This window comes from Eulemur rufifrons, chromosome 7 (assembly GCF_041146395.1).
Source record: "Eulemur rufifrons isolate Redbay chromosome 7, OSU_ERuf_1, whole genome shotgun sequence".
NCBI lineage: Eukaryota > Metazoa > Chordata > Mammalia > Primates > Lemuridae > Eulemur > Eulemur rufifrons.
The window spans coordinates 95567539-95585226 of NC_090989.1; the positions used below are offsets into that span (position 1 = coordinate 95567539).

The window sequence follows — 17688 nt, forward strand, 5'->3', positions numbered from 1 at the left end:
AAAATGTTTACTATATTATTTTTGATAATTAAATTAGTGCTATACATAATAAACAGAAAAATAAAATTCTGATTTTATTTATGAATTACTGATCGGTACACCTCTACTTTTATGTCTTATTCTTATGGATTTTATCAGTTCTTTAAACCTAACATTAAAAACAAGACACAGTAGATAAATTTTATTTAATAATTGATTTCTATGAAATATTATCTTCTGATTGTTAGGTTTTGCAAATATTTTACAAATTCTGTCTTTAGAATATGTTTCTACTTTCCAGTCAGAATTTTAATTTCACACATGAGGCAAAACAGTTATTAAAGCAACATCTAGATAACGAAAAAAACAAGTTTTAAAACAGGAAAAAACAATTGAAATAACTACTTTTATGTTCTTAAGTTCATAGCCTCTAGAAATCAAGGACTATCTGATAGCACAATTACTAATTAACTTAGATGCCCAGAGAAAAATGTTTATGCAAACTACTTTCAGGTTTAAGGCTTTTAACAATGGCCTGTTGAACTAAAGATTATTAAATACTGATAGGCTGGTGAGGGTGCAATAAAACTTTATGAGCAGGTCAATATATATCTGAGCAATTTTCCCTGATGATTATTTTAGCAGCTGTACCCAACTTTGGTACAACATAGCAAACAGAACAGGCTATGAAATAAGGTAAGTCTATGGATCATATTTTTTGTTGTCATTTTCATGTTTCCAAGTAATTATTCTTTTCTTCATTTATGTTAGCAATGTTCCCATCTATCTTCACTTATTTGAAATAGCAAAGTCATACATTTTATGCTGCCATTTTAAATATATTGTCAGTCCCTTGTACTAAAACAAGAGAGAATATTTCTATTTTTTTTAAGAAAAGGGAATATTTTCTTTGCCCAGCTCTTTGTTATAGTTTTTGTCAGACTTAGGTGAAATCATAGCTGGTTTTGTTTAATTGCTCTATATGGAAAAATGCACTGAAACATATTTTGAAAAAGCAGAGGAATAAGTATGCTTAAATATACTTTAAGAAAATCTAATAGAGTAGAATGTTACATTTACAAAACAGTAAATTTTTCCTAGTAATCTTTTAAAGATTTTTTTATCAAGCTATCATGTAACAATTATTCATTTTCATAACAAATATGCAGACAAAGGGTATTAATATAAAATTTCCAAAAGTAAGTTTACTTAAAATTACTCTGATCCAAAATGATCACTATAATTACTATTTATGGAATAAGAACAATTTTAGTACTGACTGCTTATGAGTACTCATATGAGTAATTTAATTTTGGTCCATTAATGTTGCTCTGACATTTCTAGATAAAGGAGAGTTTGTTTCATGACAGTATGCATTTTTTAAGGTTTTCCTTAATAAGATGAAGAGCACAATTCTTATTATTGGCTTCTTACTACCAAAATAGGATATTGCTTTAAATGAGACTTATATTTCTTTAAAGTAGAACATTAAACCACATCATTTTCACATAACATCAGCAACTGTGTTTTATCTTCCAGACAGCTTTATATATTATCTGTTGTTTTGATTAAGTTTAGCTTACATTCAGTTTCTTTGATGATTACTGATGCAATAAACAGCTTACATATATGTAACAGGAAATTATATTCTAAAATTGAATGCTAATCTTCATTCATATGGTATATTAAATATTAAGCTTGTGTTTGCTTAATATCAGTCTTTGAATGACTTTCATTATTCTTGCTATTAAGATGTACAATCTAATGGAGGTAATTGACATACATATGAATAATTGCAATAGATGTGTGCTATGGTAAAATGGAGAAAGGATAGATTAAATCGGCCTCTAAGAGTAGTAATGGACTCACAGAGGCCACGCCATTTGAACTGGGTATCAATTAGAATTCACCTAGAAGAGTAGATGGGGAGGATTGAAATAAGATTGAACAGCACATACAAAGGAGACATGCTGTCCAAAAAGTATGCTGCAGTGTTGGGGATAGGATGAGGCTATAATTCTAAAAATATTTTGGAGGTAAATTCAAAAGACTTATTGAATAATTGAATGTGTTGGAAAATATGAAAGAGGGAAAAGAGGTTTTTAGGTTGGAAAAACTTGGTACATGAAGTGACGTAGATAGTCGCAGGAGGAGGGATCAGTCTGAGACCAAAAAAAAAAAAAAATTTTTTTTTTAAACCAGAAATTTATTAAAACATTTACCATAGAAATTCTAAATTCTACCTCAGTATATGCCTTTGAATGAAGATTTATATAAAAACCATGGAATACACAAAACTCATGAGAACTTGAAAACGAGGAAAAAGGGAAGATGTATAGTCAAAATTAAATTTAAAAGTATGCTTTAAGATAATTATCGGAGAAGGATTCTTCCCAGTCTACATTTGGCTACCCTCTGTATGCTAATTCAAATGCATCATGTTATCTAAGAATAAATACATATTTTTGATATGAGAGTTTGGTATATTTTATTTGTTGTTTCATGGAGGAACTTGGTGATAATCTAGTCCAAAATGTTTTTAAACTGAGCAAGAACTCTCAAATATATACTTTCCTTACAAATATATATATATTTATATTCTTTTCCACAATATTGTTATAGAAAGTAGTGTTGGAATTGGAGAGATGAGAGTTCAATTAGGAAGAATTGAGCTTTTTTATTTCAAAATATAAATTATTCTCTCTTAAGCTTGAATTTCCTAACCAATAAAATATGAATAACAGGATCTCCTTCATAGAGTTGTGAGAATTGAAAATCAGAGTGCAAATAGAAGTCCTTGACTTGCAAAATGCTTTAAATTGAGAGGACAAAGTACAACTACTTGGAAATATTTTTTCCCTCTATATTGTCATGTTAGTGTACTACTGCATCACTAACTCATTTTTTTAATTTGTTATTTTTTTTAATATGTTGCTTATTTTTTTGTCAATGTATATTATTTCAGGTTATTAACTGATAGAGCTGTCTGCAGTTTTGTTTGCATTGTGCTTATTTAAAAAAAGGTTGAATATAATTTCATGATAATTGATGGTGGTTTATTATAGTTACATATTTTACATTTTAAACACATATTCTTTTCTTTCATTAGATGGCAAGAAAGAAATTTAGTGGATTAGAAATCTCTCTGATTGTCCTCTTTGCCATAGTTACCATAATAGCAATTGCCCTAATTGCTGTTTTAGCAACTAGGACATCTGCTTCTGACGGTAAGTAATATTAAAAATACTTACTTATACATTATAGTGAAGCTAAAAGAAAGTTACTCCACAATAGTTATTGGTTTTTAAAAATAATCTATGTGAAATGAAACAGATGTAGAAAGATCTAGGGTAAGTTACACAATTGCTCCAACTTTTTCTCTCCATTATGTTCCAGTTATTTTAATGAATAGTCATTATAATTAAGGAATCCATAAACACTGATATTAATTGCCTTTCCTATTTATGTTGCTTAAGAAAGACCAAAGAGGTAAAGTGCTCAAGTTGTTAACAAAGGTGGAATGATTGCCTACTGTTGCCAACAAGATTCTTCTCAGTAGTGGGAAAATGGGATTTTTGCTCTAGCCTTCATACATTTGCAAAGGAGATGGGGATTGTGATGAATATTCTTTGCCCTGGCTCAATTTTTTTTTTTTTTTTTCTTAAAGAGAGACAGGTTGGATGAGAAAGGCAGGTAGAAGGAAGTTGAAAATAGGCTTGAGGTGTTTAATTGTTTTTTTCTAAATATTTCTACCCTAATTTATCTCAGTGCATATTACTCTGGACTACCGAATCTCTTTTTTCATCATTCTCTCTTGACAAAATCAGAATTTTAAAGGATGTTACATACTATCTTTTAGTCTAACTCTAGTTAGCATTTCCTATTGCTCTTAATCTTTTGTTTTACCGTCTTCCAGCAACTGAGAGCTCTCTGTATCGTGAAGCAATCAGTTTTGTCTTAACCATGTCTGATTCCTAGAATGTTCTTTCTATAGAGTTGGGATCTCTTTTTCTTTGTTATTCTGCCTTTCTCTTATCTACCTATCAAATTATTCCCTTCAAAGTATCTTTTTCCTCCTATTTTTCTGTTCTCTAATTTGTTGTCTCCTTCTTTACACCTTTTTTTTTTTTTTTGCAATCTATGTTTCTCTCTCTTTTTTTTTTTTCAGCTATAAAACACAAATGCTAAGTGTGGCACAAATGTACATTTTGTTTCCTTTTGAATCTACACCAAGACCTGTGAATGTATTTTTTCTGAAAAAACAGTTAATAGGATTCTGCACTGTGAATTTCTGTATTGTTTGGATCTTTTCCTTTTGATAACTAGGGCTTCAGTTTGTGGGTCTTTTTTAATACAAAATATATTTTCCATTTCTAGCACATATGGATTCATGTATTCTTTCTTTTTTTGAATTTTTTTAAATTATTATTCTTATTTCAGCGTATTGTGGGGGTACAAAAGTTTAGGTTATGCATATTACCCTTGCCTCCTGTCCCCCGCCCCCCAAGTCAGAGCTTCAAACGTGTCCATCCCCTGGAGAGTGTGCATGGCACTCATTATGTATGTATAAACTCATCCCCTCTCGCACCCAATCAATGTTATTCCTAAATGTGCTCCTAGGTGTTGATCAGTGAAACCAATTTGATGGTGAGTACATGTGGTGTTTCATGAAATATTAATTACTTGATAAATCTTAAAAAATTAATTTAGTGTCATGTTTTATTTTATTGAGTTTTTTCCCCTCCCAGAAATTAGTGGTTCTACTACTTCAAGTCCAGCTACGACTGCAGATCCTTCTGATTTAGGAAAATGTCCAGATGACCTAAATGATACTATCAATGAGAGAATAAACTGCATTCCAGAACAATTTCCAACACAGGTCTGCAACAAAAGTCCTTAATATTTTTTATGAATATATAAATCATAATTATTGGATCAATATTGGATCAATACCATATTATTAAGGATCTAGATGTTAATTAGGCTGCATTTATCTTTTTATTGTAGTTTTGTGTAAACAAATGATGGATGACAGAAGTTACTTAGCTTGTTTTTCTGTATCTCTGTTCAATGCAAATTAGCAAATTAATACTTATGCTTAACAAGTTATTGTTAATTTTGTAAACTTCTATGAAATTGTATCCTCTCAAATCTACCTCTTGATAAAAAGTATAAACTTTGATAATATAGAACATTTGAGAGAGAATATCTGTTCTTCATTAGAGTATTTGTAATGAAGGTATTAAAAAGTCCCTGTGAAAATAAAATAAAACTCGTTTTTTGAAAATTATTATTTTTCCCTATATGACAATTAGGAAGGAAGAAGATCATCAAATGGAGAAAATTAAGAATAAGTGATTTGATTCATGTAACTCTGAATTGACTCTTCCCTTTTTCTTCATCAACCTGTTTGGAAATAAAGGTCGTTGAGTGTGCATGTGTACATATACAGTCCTCCCTGGGTATTGACAGGGGATTGGTTCCAGGACCCTTGCAGATACCAAAATCTGTGGAAGCGGATTTTCAAGTCCCTTATAAAAAATGGCATAGTATTTGCATATAACCTAGGCACATCCTCCGTTTACTTTAAATCATCTCTAGATTACTTATAATACCTAATATAATACAATGTAAATGTCTTGCAAATAGTTGTACTATATTTTTATTTGTATTATTTTTATTGTTGTACTGTTACTTTTCAAATATTTTTTATCCACACTTTATTGTATCTACAGATATAGTGGGCTGACTGCAAAATTGACATTTTGCCAATATTTGCATTTGTAAATATTATAATATTCATATCTAAATTTCAACTTTCCCACTCTCCCCACCACATAACTAAATGAACTATAAAATTTCTATTAGCCCTATCCCATCTTTGCTACATCATACTTAAAACTTAATTTTCTGATTAATTTGCTATGAAAAATTACAAATAGATGAGATTTTCCTTAGGGCAACATTAGGAATAGTAGGGCCTATAGCTTATTCATTGATTATAAGTCAAAGAGTGCCAAGGATTGCCAAGAGCCACTACAAGCTAGAAATGGAGGAGAGAGAATTCTTCCCTAGAGCCTTTGGAGGCAGTATGGCTCTGCTGACACCTTGAGTTAGCAATTCTAGCCTCCAGAACTGTGAGAAAATATATTTCTGTTGTTTTAAGACACATTTTGCATAGATATTATGGAAGCCTTAGAAAACTAATACAGAATGTTTTAAGGAATTTAATGTAAGCCCGTTTTACTATACATTTTTTATTTTGTCAAAATGTGATTATACTGTGCTTATCTTTTTCTCTTGTTTTTTAACTAGCACCTTTACAACTTTCCAAATTATTACATGTATGTCTAATTCTACTTCTTTGTTTTATACTAACATTTTAAAAAATCTTTTATAAAGACTGTGTAAATGATAATTTTTGTACAACTATTTCTTTGTATTGCTGAGAGTATTTATATAGTTTAGATAACTAGAGGTAAAATTGCCTGATCAAATGTCACCTATACTTTAGACTCTGGTAAGTAATAGACCTCCAGAATGATCAGATCCAATTATAATCCTGTTCAAAATGGATATGTATGTGTGTATGTGCATGTGTCTGATACCATTTAAATTTGATGGGAAAATATTAATAGGAGAAAGGTTAACGTATATTTTCAATTCACTAAACATGAAGGCTTTTAACTTATTTTCATGGTAAATAGCCAAGAGGGGAGAACCCTTCAGGTGTTCATATTATGAAAGTGTGTCACACTATTAAATTTAAACATTAAGTAGATTTATAATTATACCACTCTTAATGCATAGCATCACCATGTTGCTCAATCTTTTATATTAGCATTTGTAATTTTTCTTTAGTTTCACAACTTTCATATAGATAATACAATTACTGAGAATTCAGTATTTTATTTTATTTATTGAATGCAATTGCAGCAACTATTCGTGACATCTGAAATATAAACTAGTGAAAAGATTTTAAATAGTTAAATACTGAACTAATAAATAGGTGGAAATAACTATCCTAAACATTTTATCTGGGATTTAATCCAGAGCCGTATTTTCATATTTGTAGCTTAACCTGTAGCTTGGTACATAATTAGCACAAATAAAATATTTCAGTTCTCTGCATCAACACCATGAGAATAGAATAAAATTGCCCATAGGGCAAGAACCTTTTAAAACACATGAGCTTACAAAAATGTGTATGGCTGGGTGTGGTGGCACAGACCTGTAGTTCCTGCTACTTGGGAGGCCTAGGCAAGAGGATTGTTTGAGCTCAGGAGTTTGATATTGCAGTGAGCTATGATGATGCCACTGCACTCTAGCTTAGGCAACAGATCGAGATCTGTCTCAAAAAGAAAAAGAAAATATGACAAAAATTTGTATTGATATGAGAATTTAATAATCACAACTTGAGTATAAATCTCTGACAGGTTGTAGTTGGTGAAATTCATTAACCATTTATATTTCTTCCAAGCAAAGGGAAGAAAAGAACAAATGCTATTTTGGCATATTATATATTTGAAGAAATAAGCTTGTTTTTAAAACATTTTTCATTGGAAAAATAGATACTGAAACATCCGATAATAGTACTAATCACATTATTCCTTTATAAAAAATATTTTATCAGGTAACTTGTGAACAGCGAGGCTGCTGCTGGAAGCCATGGAATGACTCTGTTATTCCTTGGTGCTTCTTCGCAGATAACCATGGCTACAATGTTGAAGGAGACACTACAACAACAAATACTGGTGAGAAGTGCTGTATCATAATGATTCAATATGATGTACTCTAAGTGAAACAAAAATGTGTTTTAATATTTTCTTTGGAAAAAATCTAAAATGTAATCAATGAGAAATATGAACACGAGAATATTCAGATTGGTTATCTGAAGGATTTCTTTTTTCCATGATTATTAATAGATAACTATTACTAATTTAGAAAGCACTCACTTGTGATTAATGCAATAAATTATAAAAATACACAAAATATTTAATAATTACTAGTCTTTTTACTTAAAATCACTCATGCCAGCTTTTTTTTTTTCATTCTTTAAGGACTTGAAGCCACATTAAACAGAATATCTTCACCTACACTCTTTGGAGATGACATTAGCAGTGTTCTCTTAACAACTCAAAATCAGACACTCAATCGTTTCCGGTTCAAGGTTTGGTTTTCATATTTTTAAAGATTTAATAGTAAAATACATTTTATGAACACACTTTTCATACTAGCAATATACTTTTCCTCTTGAGAAATATTTATTCCAAAGCAAAGGACTAATTGGACTCTACTTCTCTGAGCCTGTTTAGTCTAATATAACAATAATAATATTTCCTTCAGCACTTATTTTTGAAGAACTTAAATAATATAGTCAATGTAAAATACTTACCATAGTGTCTTGAATAGAATTAAAATTCAACAAATATTAGTAATTTTTATTATTTAAACTACAGGGTATGATGAACCATTAAGTAAAATTTAATTTGAGAAAAGTATTAATTGTGGTATGTAAATGCAACTTACAGTCACTGTGCCTTTTTACTGGGTATCAATTGTATTCATGATTTTAAAGAAACTGATTCTTGCTGTTTTTTTTAACAAAGTAATTTATGAGGTTTTTTTTATTTGAAAGTAAAAATGGCATCATATAATTTGTATATTACCTTTCTAGCAACAGTTTCACAGGAACTAAGGGTTTTCTTAAAACAAAATTAAAAATTCTTATGGAATTACCTAAAGGGTGAATGCTGAAAAACACTGAGAATATTGCAGTCCACAAAAGTCTAGTATTCAATAATCATTATTTGGTAATACTATGGTTGATGTTTTTTATATCAGTCAATAAAACTCTTCACTTAATTATTGGGTGCTTTTATAACCAACTAATTCTATTTATTTCTTAACAATTTATATGGTTGGTGCATAGCCATTCAACAATATTAAAATGAAGGTTATGACTTGATTAATTGCTTTTCTATAAAATTTTTAATTATATTATTTTTACTTGGAGCTTGCATTTAATGATTAATTCAGAATTAAAAAATTAAATAATAGTTTAGAATCAAGTAATGCTAATTTGTTTAAATCTTTGCAGATTACTGATCCAAATAATGCACGATATGAAGTTCCTCATCAGTTTGTAGAAGAATTTACTGGACCCACACCTTCTGAGACATTGTACGATGTGCAGGTTACTGAAAGCCCATTTAGTATCAAAGTTATTAGGAAAAGCAATAGCAGAACTTTGTAAGTAATCATTTTATTTTACATTTATATAACATAACTAGTCAATTTTATTCTATTATTATCGAATAGGAAAGTCTTAATGTCAAGGTATTTTCAGGAAGAATAAATTTCCTCCAAAAAGAGGATGAGTATACATCTTTGTAAAGATTATGAAGCTAGAGGGCTTTTGTTTTCTGTAGATAAAATGTGCTAGAATGTGAATGAGAATACACAAATTGGAGCACTCCAAAGGTGAAAGTGGAGAGTATCACTGATACGATTATAGCCCTGTGTAATTTTTGCATACCTAGAACTCCTATTGTACCTTTCCTTCCTTATTGATCATATTTTGTTGTCAATGTTTAGGATCAAATAGTTAATATTCAGAGAGGGATCAATTCCCATGGGTATACTAAAATTATATTTAGTATATAATTAAGTTAAATATAGGCTGAATGCCTTCATTATGAATGTATTTGTGAGGGGTATTGGCATAAGGGATTTAGTCATATCCTGTGACTATTTTCAAGATAAATGCTCTTCATGCCCAAGAAATGTTAATAAAGCAATTGTTAATATTGAACCTCACCAATTATTTTTATTAAATATATTTTGATACTTTTGCAAGTGCCTTTGTGTTAAACTATAAAGATATTAAATGCTAAGTGAAAAAATCAGGCTCAGAATGAAAAATACTGCATAATCTCACTTATATATGGAATCTAAAAAAGTCAAAATCATAGAAGTGGAGAGTAGAATGGTGGTTACCAGAGGTTGGAGGTTGGAGAGAATGCAGAGATATTGGTCAAAGGGACAGACAGAAGGAATAACTTTTCAAGATCTATTGCACAGAATAATGACTATAGTTAATAAATTTAATGTATATTTCAAAATTGCTAAGAAAGTAATATAGATTCTAACTGTTTGCATCAGAAAAAAAAGGATGTAAGTTGATAGACATGTCAATTATCTTGATTTAAAAATTCAGTACATTCCATAACATATATCAAAACATACCATAAATACTTCATAAATAAAAATCATCTGTTTTTATCCTTGGGGGATGGGTTCTAGTATTGTGTAGTATTTGTCTATAATCTAGACACATCTTCCGGTATACTTAAATGATCTCTACATTACTTATAATACCTAATGCAATGTAAAGGCTATGTAAGTAGTTGTTATGCAGTATTGTTTAGGATGTAATGACAAGAAAAAAAGTCTGTACATGCAGAGGACACAGGTGACCAATCATTTTTTCCCAAATATTTTCCATCTATAGTTGGTTGAATCCACAGATTCAGAACTCACAGATACAGAGAGCCCAATGTATATAACATTATTATTTATCAATAAAAATGAAAACAAAATATATTCAATACACTTTAACAATTCTTGTAGCATATATTTGGTCTACATAAAATATACAGCTTTTTTCTTTTTTGGAAAAAATGATTTTGAATTTAATTTTTACATAAATTTTAGATGTGTGGAAACTGGTATAATACCATATTTTAAAAGTCAGTCACTGGAACAAGACAGAACTTTGCTTGAGACCTGGCTCTGCTGACTACCAGTTTATGGCCTTTGAAAACAATTTTCCCAATTTGTGTCACCTGTGAAATGGGCTTGATAGTGGTAGTTAAATTTTAAGGTTCTAATGAAACTTAGAGGAGGGAATGCATATGAAAGGTATTGGTGATGACGAAGCAAAGTGTACTGATAAAATGAACAAGTTCTGGTAATGGAATCGTTTGAGTGTTTCTTAAAAAGTGACCAAATATAAAGACTGACATTTTTAAAATGAAATATTATGAATGATGTTAATATAAACTCATATGGTAGAACATTTTATATATGTCTATAGATCATTTATGAATTTATTTTATTGTGTAGGTTTGACACCAGCATTGGTCCCCTAGTGTACTCTGACCAGTACTTACAGATTTCCACCAGTCTTCCCAGTGAATACATTTATGGTTTTGGGGAACATGTTCATAAGAGATTTCGTCATGATTTATATTGGAAAACATGGCCAATCTTTACTCGAGATCAACTTCCTGCTGATGTAAGAAACTATTTTTCTTTTATAAATAAAATCAGTATATTGGAGCAGATAATAGTTTGAGCTTATTTGAAACCATCAGTTAGTTAAAATTATCAATTAAACTATTTGAATGTCAGTGACACATAATCTAGAAGCTTGTTTACCTTAGGGGTGAGAATTGATTACTCAGTTTTAAATTAACTCAGTGACTAACAGATTTTATGAATATTTGAGCAGGCATTTCCAGTTTATGAATTTTTCTTTTGATTTTCATTTTCATGTTTTATCATTCTGTTTTTAGTCACCCTTGTACTTAAACCCATCAGTGGCTACTCACAGCACTAAAATAATTCCAAAAACTTATCATATTTTACATGTCTTCATATTGGTGTCTGCTTATCTATTGGATATTATCTCATGCATCTCTACCCTTCTTTTTCTAGTTCAAAAATATGATAATCTTCCAGAAATTCAAATATCTGCAGAGGTATTTGGTTTTCTTTGCAAGTACTAAAACTTAATGTTCTTTATTATTCAGATAATACATTATTGAGGGCTTATCTGAAGTTTCACCTCATAAAAACTTCACCCAAACTCTCTCATGAGCTATCAGTCTTTATGTTTTTAAGCCTTTACTTGTATTTTAGTATGATAATCATCACAGTGTATTATTCTTGTATATGGTTTTTTTTTTTTCTCCTTCTGGAATGTGAGATTCTTGAGGAAAAAGATTATACCATTTTTTTTTTAATTTCAGCATATTACGGGGCTACAAATATTTAGGTTACATATATTACCTTTGCCCCACCCGAATCAGGGCTTCAAGCGTGTTGTGTTCATCCCCCAGACGGTGCACACTGCACCCATTAGGTGTGAATATACCCATCCCCTCCTACCCACCAACCTGCCTGACACCTGATACATGTTATTACTATATGTGCACATAAGTGTTGATCAGTTAATACCAATTTGATTGGTGAGTACATGTGGTGCTTGTTTTTGTACCATTTTTTAAACATTATTTTTTATTGGTTCATGATTGATTTGGGTCAAATGTTTGTTTTTATAATGCCAGTGGTAACTATTTCATTCTCCAAAATAAACAAATGAGTATTTGTTTTAAAGAGCTTCATTTGGTACAAAACTCTTAATAAATTTTACCAATGTCTGTTTGTAGCATCACTATATGTAATAAACATCAGGCTGAGAACTTCATAGCTATTTTCCATACATTCATTCCTTGAAACCTCCTTGTACAATCAGTCAGGAAGTCTTTTCCTTTTCACCTCATCAGTGTCTCTCCAGTCGGCCTCCACGATTTCAGCTCCCCACTAGCTCTCAACAAACATACTGCATAAGTTCCATGAGTGTGGGCATTATCTCGGAATTCCCTGCAGTTCATATGTGGGGCATAATTGATTAACATGCCATTACATTGTTGTAATGATTAGCTTATCAAAATTCATTTAATCATAATAAAGTATTAGAAAAAATTAAATAATATGTTACTAGTATAATATATATGTCATATAATATATATGCTAATTTAATATTAATGTTTAAAATAAGTTAGATATTTCTGTACTACAATGTACATGTAGTGTACAGGTACACATAGTAAAGAAAATTAGTATTAGAAATACAGGAAGTTATAGATGTAAATGAATTTTTAAAGATCATTTTAACATATGATTTATTTAAATACACTGAACTCACATTTAAAATAACTTATTTTAAATACACTTTGAAAATTTTATTTTCAAATTTTTGCCTTATAGAATAATAATAATTTATATGGCCATCAAACCTTCTTCATGTGCATTGAAGATACTACTGGACAGTCATTTGGTGTTTTTTTAATGAACAGCAATGCAATGGGTAAGACTAATTTATTTGATAATGTTTAAAGGAGCTATAACTTGAAATGTTTTAACTGCTCTGTTTATTCCAGTCATACATAGTGTATGGCAGAGTAAACTCTACTGTTAATGATTTTAGCATATGAACTCATTATAAGTAGGTCCTGAAATTAGTGAGTCAATAAATTTTTGAATATCGGTGCTTCTATTTTGGAGAAAGTATGCTATGTCGTGCCATTCAGGCACTTTATTTTTCTCTTGAGAGGAAAATTGAAACCATCCATGCCAATAGTATTTTCATTCCCACAACCTCATTTGTCAAGATAGATTAATGTGCCATTACAGATAAAAAAAAGAGAAAGGTTTCTATAAGGATGGGAAAAGGGAAGAGTAATTTTTTAGTTTAGCACAATTCAAGTAATGTAGAGTCTTCTGGTTTTTAATATTGTGAATTCAATATTTATTTAATAGGTGAATAAATGATAATAAAAAATTACAAAAATTAATCATGTTCCAGCAGGATCAGTTTCTTACATGGTTATCCAGTCAATTACTATGTCTCAAATATATAAAAGTTAAATTTAAAACATTTGTTTTTTCTTCTTGAAATTAATATGTGATAATGTGATCTTTCAGAGAATCTTCTATTAAAATAACTAACTGAAATGCCATTTTAAAAAGAAATCATTTTGTTGTAAGAGGACTAATTCTCTATCCTTTACAAGGCAATATCCAGGAGAGCTTTTGGCCACATCTGTAAAAGGAAATATCTGAGATATCCTATTATAAGCTTCATACATGGTGGCATTCTACTTTTCTCCTGTGCTATTCCTACAATCAACATCTTCTTTCTTCTCAATTATTTAAAAATAGTGCAAAATCGTGTGGTTAATATATTTTAAAGCAATTTTGCTATTATTTTATTACTATGTACCTTTCTTCCATTTACATGTACTTTCTGAATTTTTATTTTGTAGAGATTTTCATCCAGCCTACTCCTATAGTAACTTACAGAGTTACTGGTGGCATTCTGGATTTTTACATTTTTCTAGGAGATACACCAGAACAAGTAGTTCAACAATATCAAGAGGTATGTTTTAGGTCTATTTTATAAAAATCTTTTCTGCCAGACCTTTCTTTCATCTAACATGTTTACTTATTTAGATAACTTTATTTTACGTCTCAGGGACCTCTTAGCTAATCGTATTTTAAAATCTTACCATTTTAAAGATGCAAATAGATGGTTTTTATTTTTCCTCTATACAGTGAACCTTATGTATACTTAAATGCCCGTATTTCTAATTTCAAAATGGTTTCTTGCCTCTAGGCTGCTGGGTTCAAGTGCTGAATTTCTTTGATATGTTACATAGTAAATCTTTACTTATTCATAACTTACTTTAGTGGAATAAAGCAAAGAAAGGGAAGTATCTTATCCTCACCAGTGAGGGCAGACAATGAATTTGTAGATCATGTATTCTTTTAATCAAAATCCTAGAGGTAACTGGATTGTGAGAAAGGCCGGTAAAACTTGCTATAAATGCACAGCAGGCAAACTTCAGGAAAACTGGCTTTCATTCCCAGGCTGAGAGAGGGTCGAGGCTTGAAGCTAAGCAATGAGGTGAAAGATTCCTGTAAAATATAGCACTAGTAACCACTGCTACATTTAAATGAGATTCCAATTGTGTAGACAGCAGGCAGAAGAAACCTTATTTTTTATTTGAAGAAAAACAAATTATTCTCTGTGTATAATAAGCTAACCTATTAGTGGTCTCAATATGCTAAAATTAAAACATAATTAATTTGAACGACCAGATTGTTTTATCAGGGTTTTTTGAAACCTATTTTTTTATTTCAAAGTATTAAGGGGGTACAAATTGTGTCATGGCTATAAGTATGCCTTTGACCCAAATAGAGCTCATTGTACTCATTAGGTAGGTTTTCGCCCCTCCCCTCCCTTCCCCTGCTCCCTGCTCAATTTCCATTAAGTTTTACATTCCTCTGTGTACATGTGTGCTCATCAGTTAGTTCCAATTTAATCATTTTTAAAGACAATGTACACATATAAATTATAAATCAAATAATAAATAAATACATAAAATAAATATTTTACATGTATATGAGAAACAAATTATTTTATATATATATATATATATATAAACAGTATTTTGCACACATATGAGAAGAAATTTCAATCACATGTCCAAACGTTTAAAGAATTCCATGAATCATAAGGTGTTTAGGAATATGGTTTGAAAAATGGTTATTTTTAGAGAACTTTATTTGATATCGTTATTTTAAAATTAAGTTTAATATTTGATTTCAATAGAAAATAGTAATTCAACATGAGTAATTTCTCCTTGATTTTTTACATCATGGTTTTTTAGACATAAACTGTGGAGAAATCATAGATTAAAAAAATACATATATCTAAAAGCCTAAACCCAAGAAAATTGATTATGCCAAATAAGATTGTTTCTCTTTTTGTAACCTAATACTCAGTTTTTAGTGGGGGAAAAAAAGTGTTAGTTACATCTAAATTTCCATGTGCAAAATCATATCTTCTGAGACAACTGATACTCTTTTTCCATTGTGCACTGAGCTTGCTTGGGCCACTAGAGCAATGTGAGAAGGTGATGCATATGACCCCAGGGGGAAGAAAGAAGCCAAGGCCCTGTATGTGAATGAGATAAACACCCTATGCAATAACTGGTTGGGAGCATTGTACAAAACATATATATTACTAACATTTTTGCAAAGCAGTAGATAAATAACTGCTAAAGTACAAGGGAATAGAGATTGTGTACTTTTTAACATCTTTGTTTCTTACATGATGACTTTTTTTGTTGTAGAAAGTGCAGATGTTATGGTACAATTTCCCTTTCATCTCATTATTTCTTTATTGCTATTCTTTCATTCTCTTCTTTAACTTTCCATGATGAACAAAATGTATTTTAACCAGCATTACTTTCTGGAATGCTGCACTAATTTTTTAAAACAAAATAAAATATTAGGGACAAAACATAAACTTGTTAAGTGTTTCATAGCAAAATTTGAACAGAATATCTAGGAACCATTTTAGAATTCAGGTAAGGTTAATCTTTGTTTAAAATATGTAAGCTTAAGTGAATACTAGAGATATAACAAAATAAGAAGCACAGTAATATTAGTTACTAATGCTAAATGCATTTCCCTGTATTGGAACTAATTAAATGTTCATTTACTTTAAGCTTGTTGGACTACCAGCCCTGCCGGCATATTGGAGTCTTGGATTCCAACTGAGTCGCTGGAATTATGGGTCACTAGATGTAGTGAAAGAAGTGGTAGAAAGAAACCGGGAAGCTGGAATACCATTTGTAAGTAGAATGAAGGGTTAGTGGGAATATATATCAATTATTGTCAAATACAGTAAGTGTAGGAAATTGTCAGGAAAATCTAATATATATTATATTACATATTGTGTATTTATAATTAAACTACTTTTTAATCCTAAAAGCTATTTATCTCCATGCATACTGCCCATGCTTTCTGAAAGTTAAAAATATATATTTCTGAAGAACTGATTATTAGTTATACTAGAACAGAATACATTTTTAATTGTGAATAAAATCATATTCAGTTTTTTAAATAGACCTTAATTTTAGAGTTTACATATTTTAAAATAATATTCTGAAATGTGGAAGGTCTTGTTTTCTGTACAATGAAACCCATATATAAAAAAATACATACCAGTCATTATCACTGAAAAAATGTGAATAATCATTTAATGCTTTTGTACTTAAGAATTAGGAAAAAAAAACTAGTTTTATAAACAATATCATTGCTTTTTTAATAAGATAGAAGGAATACAAGTTTATTTATTTGTTTATTTATTTGCTTTTTAGAGGCAGGGTCTCTCTCTGTCATCCAGGTTGGAGTGCAGTGGCAAGACCATAGCTCTCTGCAGCCTCAAATTTCTTGGGCTCAAGCCTCTTAAAGTGCTGGGATTACAGGCATGAGTCATTTTGCCTGGGCTTTTGATCTTTATATTTATAATACAAGTTGATGTGATTAGAGAGTTCTTTCAGTATTATTTGTTGAAATATATCGTGTTACTTTCAGGATACACAGGTCACTGATATTGACTATATGGAAGACAAGAAAGACTTTACTTATGATGAAGATGCATTTAGCGGGCTCCCTGAATTTGTTCAAGATTTGCATGACCATGGACAGAAATATGTCATCATCTTGGTAATGCCTGATTATGTTAATATATTTTTAGTATTTACACACTTTTAAGTTAATAGCTTCTCTATAGTTTCTTTTTTCTATTATTAGGATCCTGCAATTTCCATAGATACACGTGCCAGTGGAACAGCATATGAAACCTACGACAGGGGAAATGCAGCAGGTGTGTGGGTAAATGAGTCAGATGGCACTACAGCACTTATTGGAGAGGTAAATTATGATATTCATTAAAGTGATAGTATTCAAATTTTCTACTCTGCAACAACAAAATTTCTGTGAGAGTGTATGTGTGTGTACATATATTTGCTTTCAACTCTGGTTTTGATATTTTAATTGGGGAGGAAA

At 30.3% G+C, this 17688-nt stretch overlaps 1 protein-coding gene across 1 annotated transcript in view; it reads left to right on the top strand.

Annotated features, from left to right (window-relative positions):
* Positions 1 to 3088: 3088 nt before the first annotated feature.
* Positions 3089 to 17688, top strand: part of SI (sucrase-isomaltase) — an 89071-nt gene continuing 74471 nt past the window's right edge. The window contains exons 1-11 of the mRNA XM_069472982.1: positions 3089 to 3206; positions 4728 to 4858; positions 7613 to 7733; positions 8040 to 8149; positions 9080 to 9231; positions 11107 to 11278; positions 13036 to 13135; positions 14094 to 14206; positions 16344 to 16469; positions 17215 to 17346; positions 17434 to 17553. Coding sequence (XP_069329083.1) covers positions 3089 to 3206; positions 4728 to 4858; positions 7613 to 7733; positions 8040 to 8149; positions 9080 to 9231; positions 11107 to 11278; positions 13036 to 13135; positions 14094 to 14206; positions 16344 to 16469; positions 17215 to 17346; positions 17434 to 17553 — 1395 coding nt within the window. The remainder of the gene's footprint in view (positions 3207 to 4727; positions 4859 to 7612; positions 7734 to 8039; positions 8150 to 9079; positions 9232 to 11106; positions 11279 to 13035; positions 13136 to 14093; positions 14207 to 16343; positions 16470 to 17214; positions 17347 to 17433; positions 17554 to 17688) is intronic.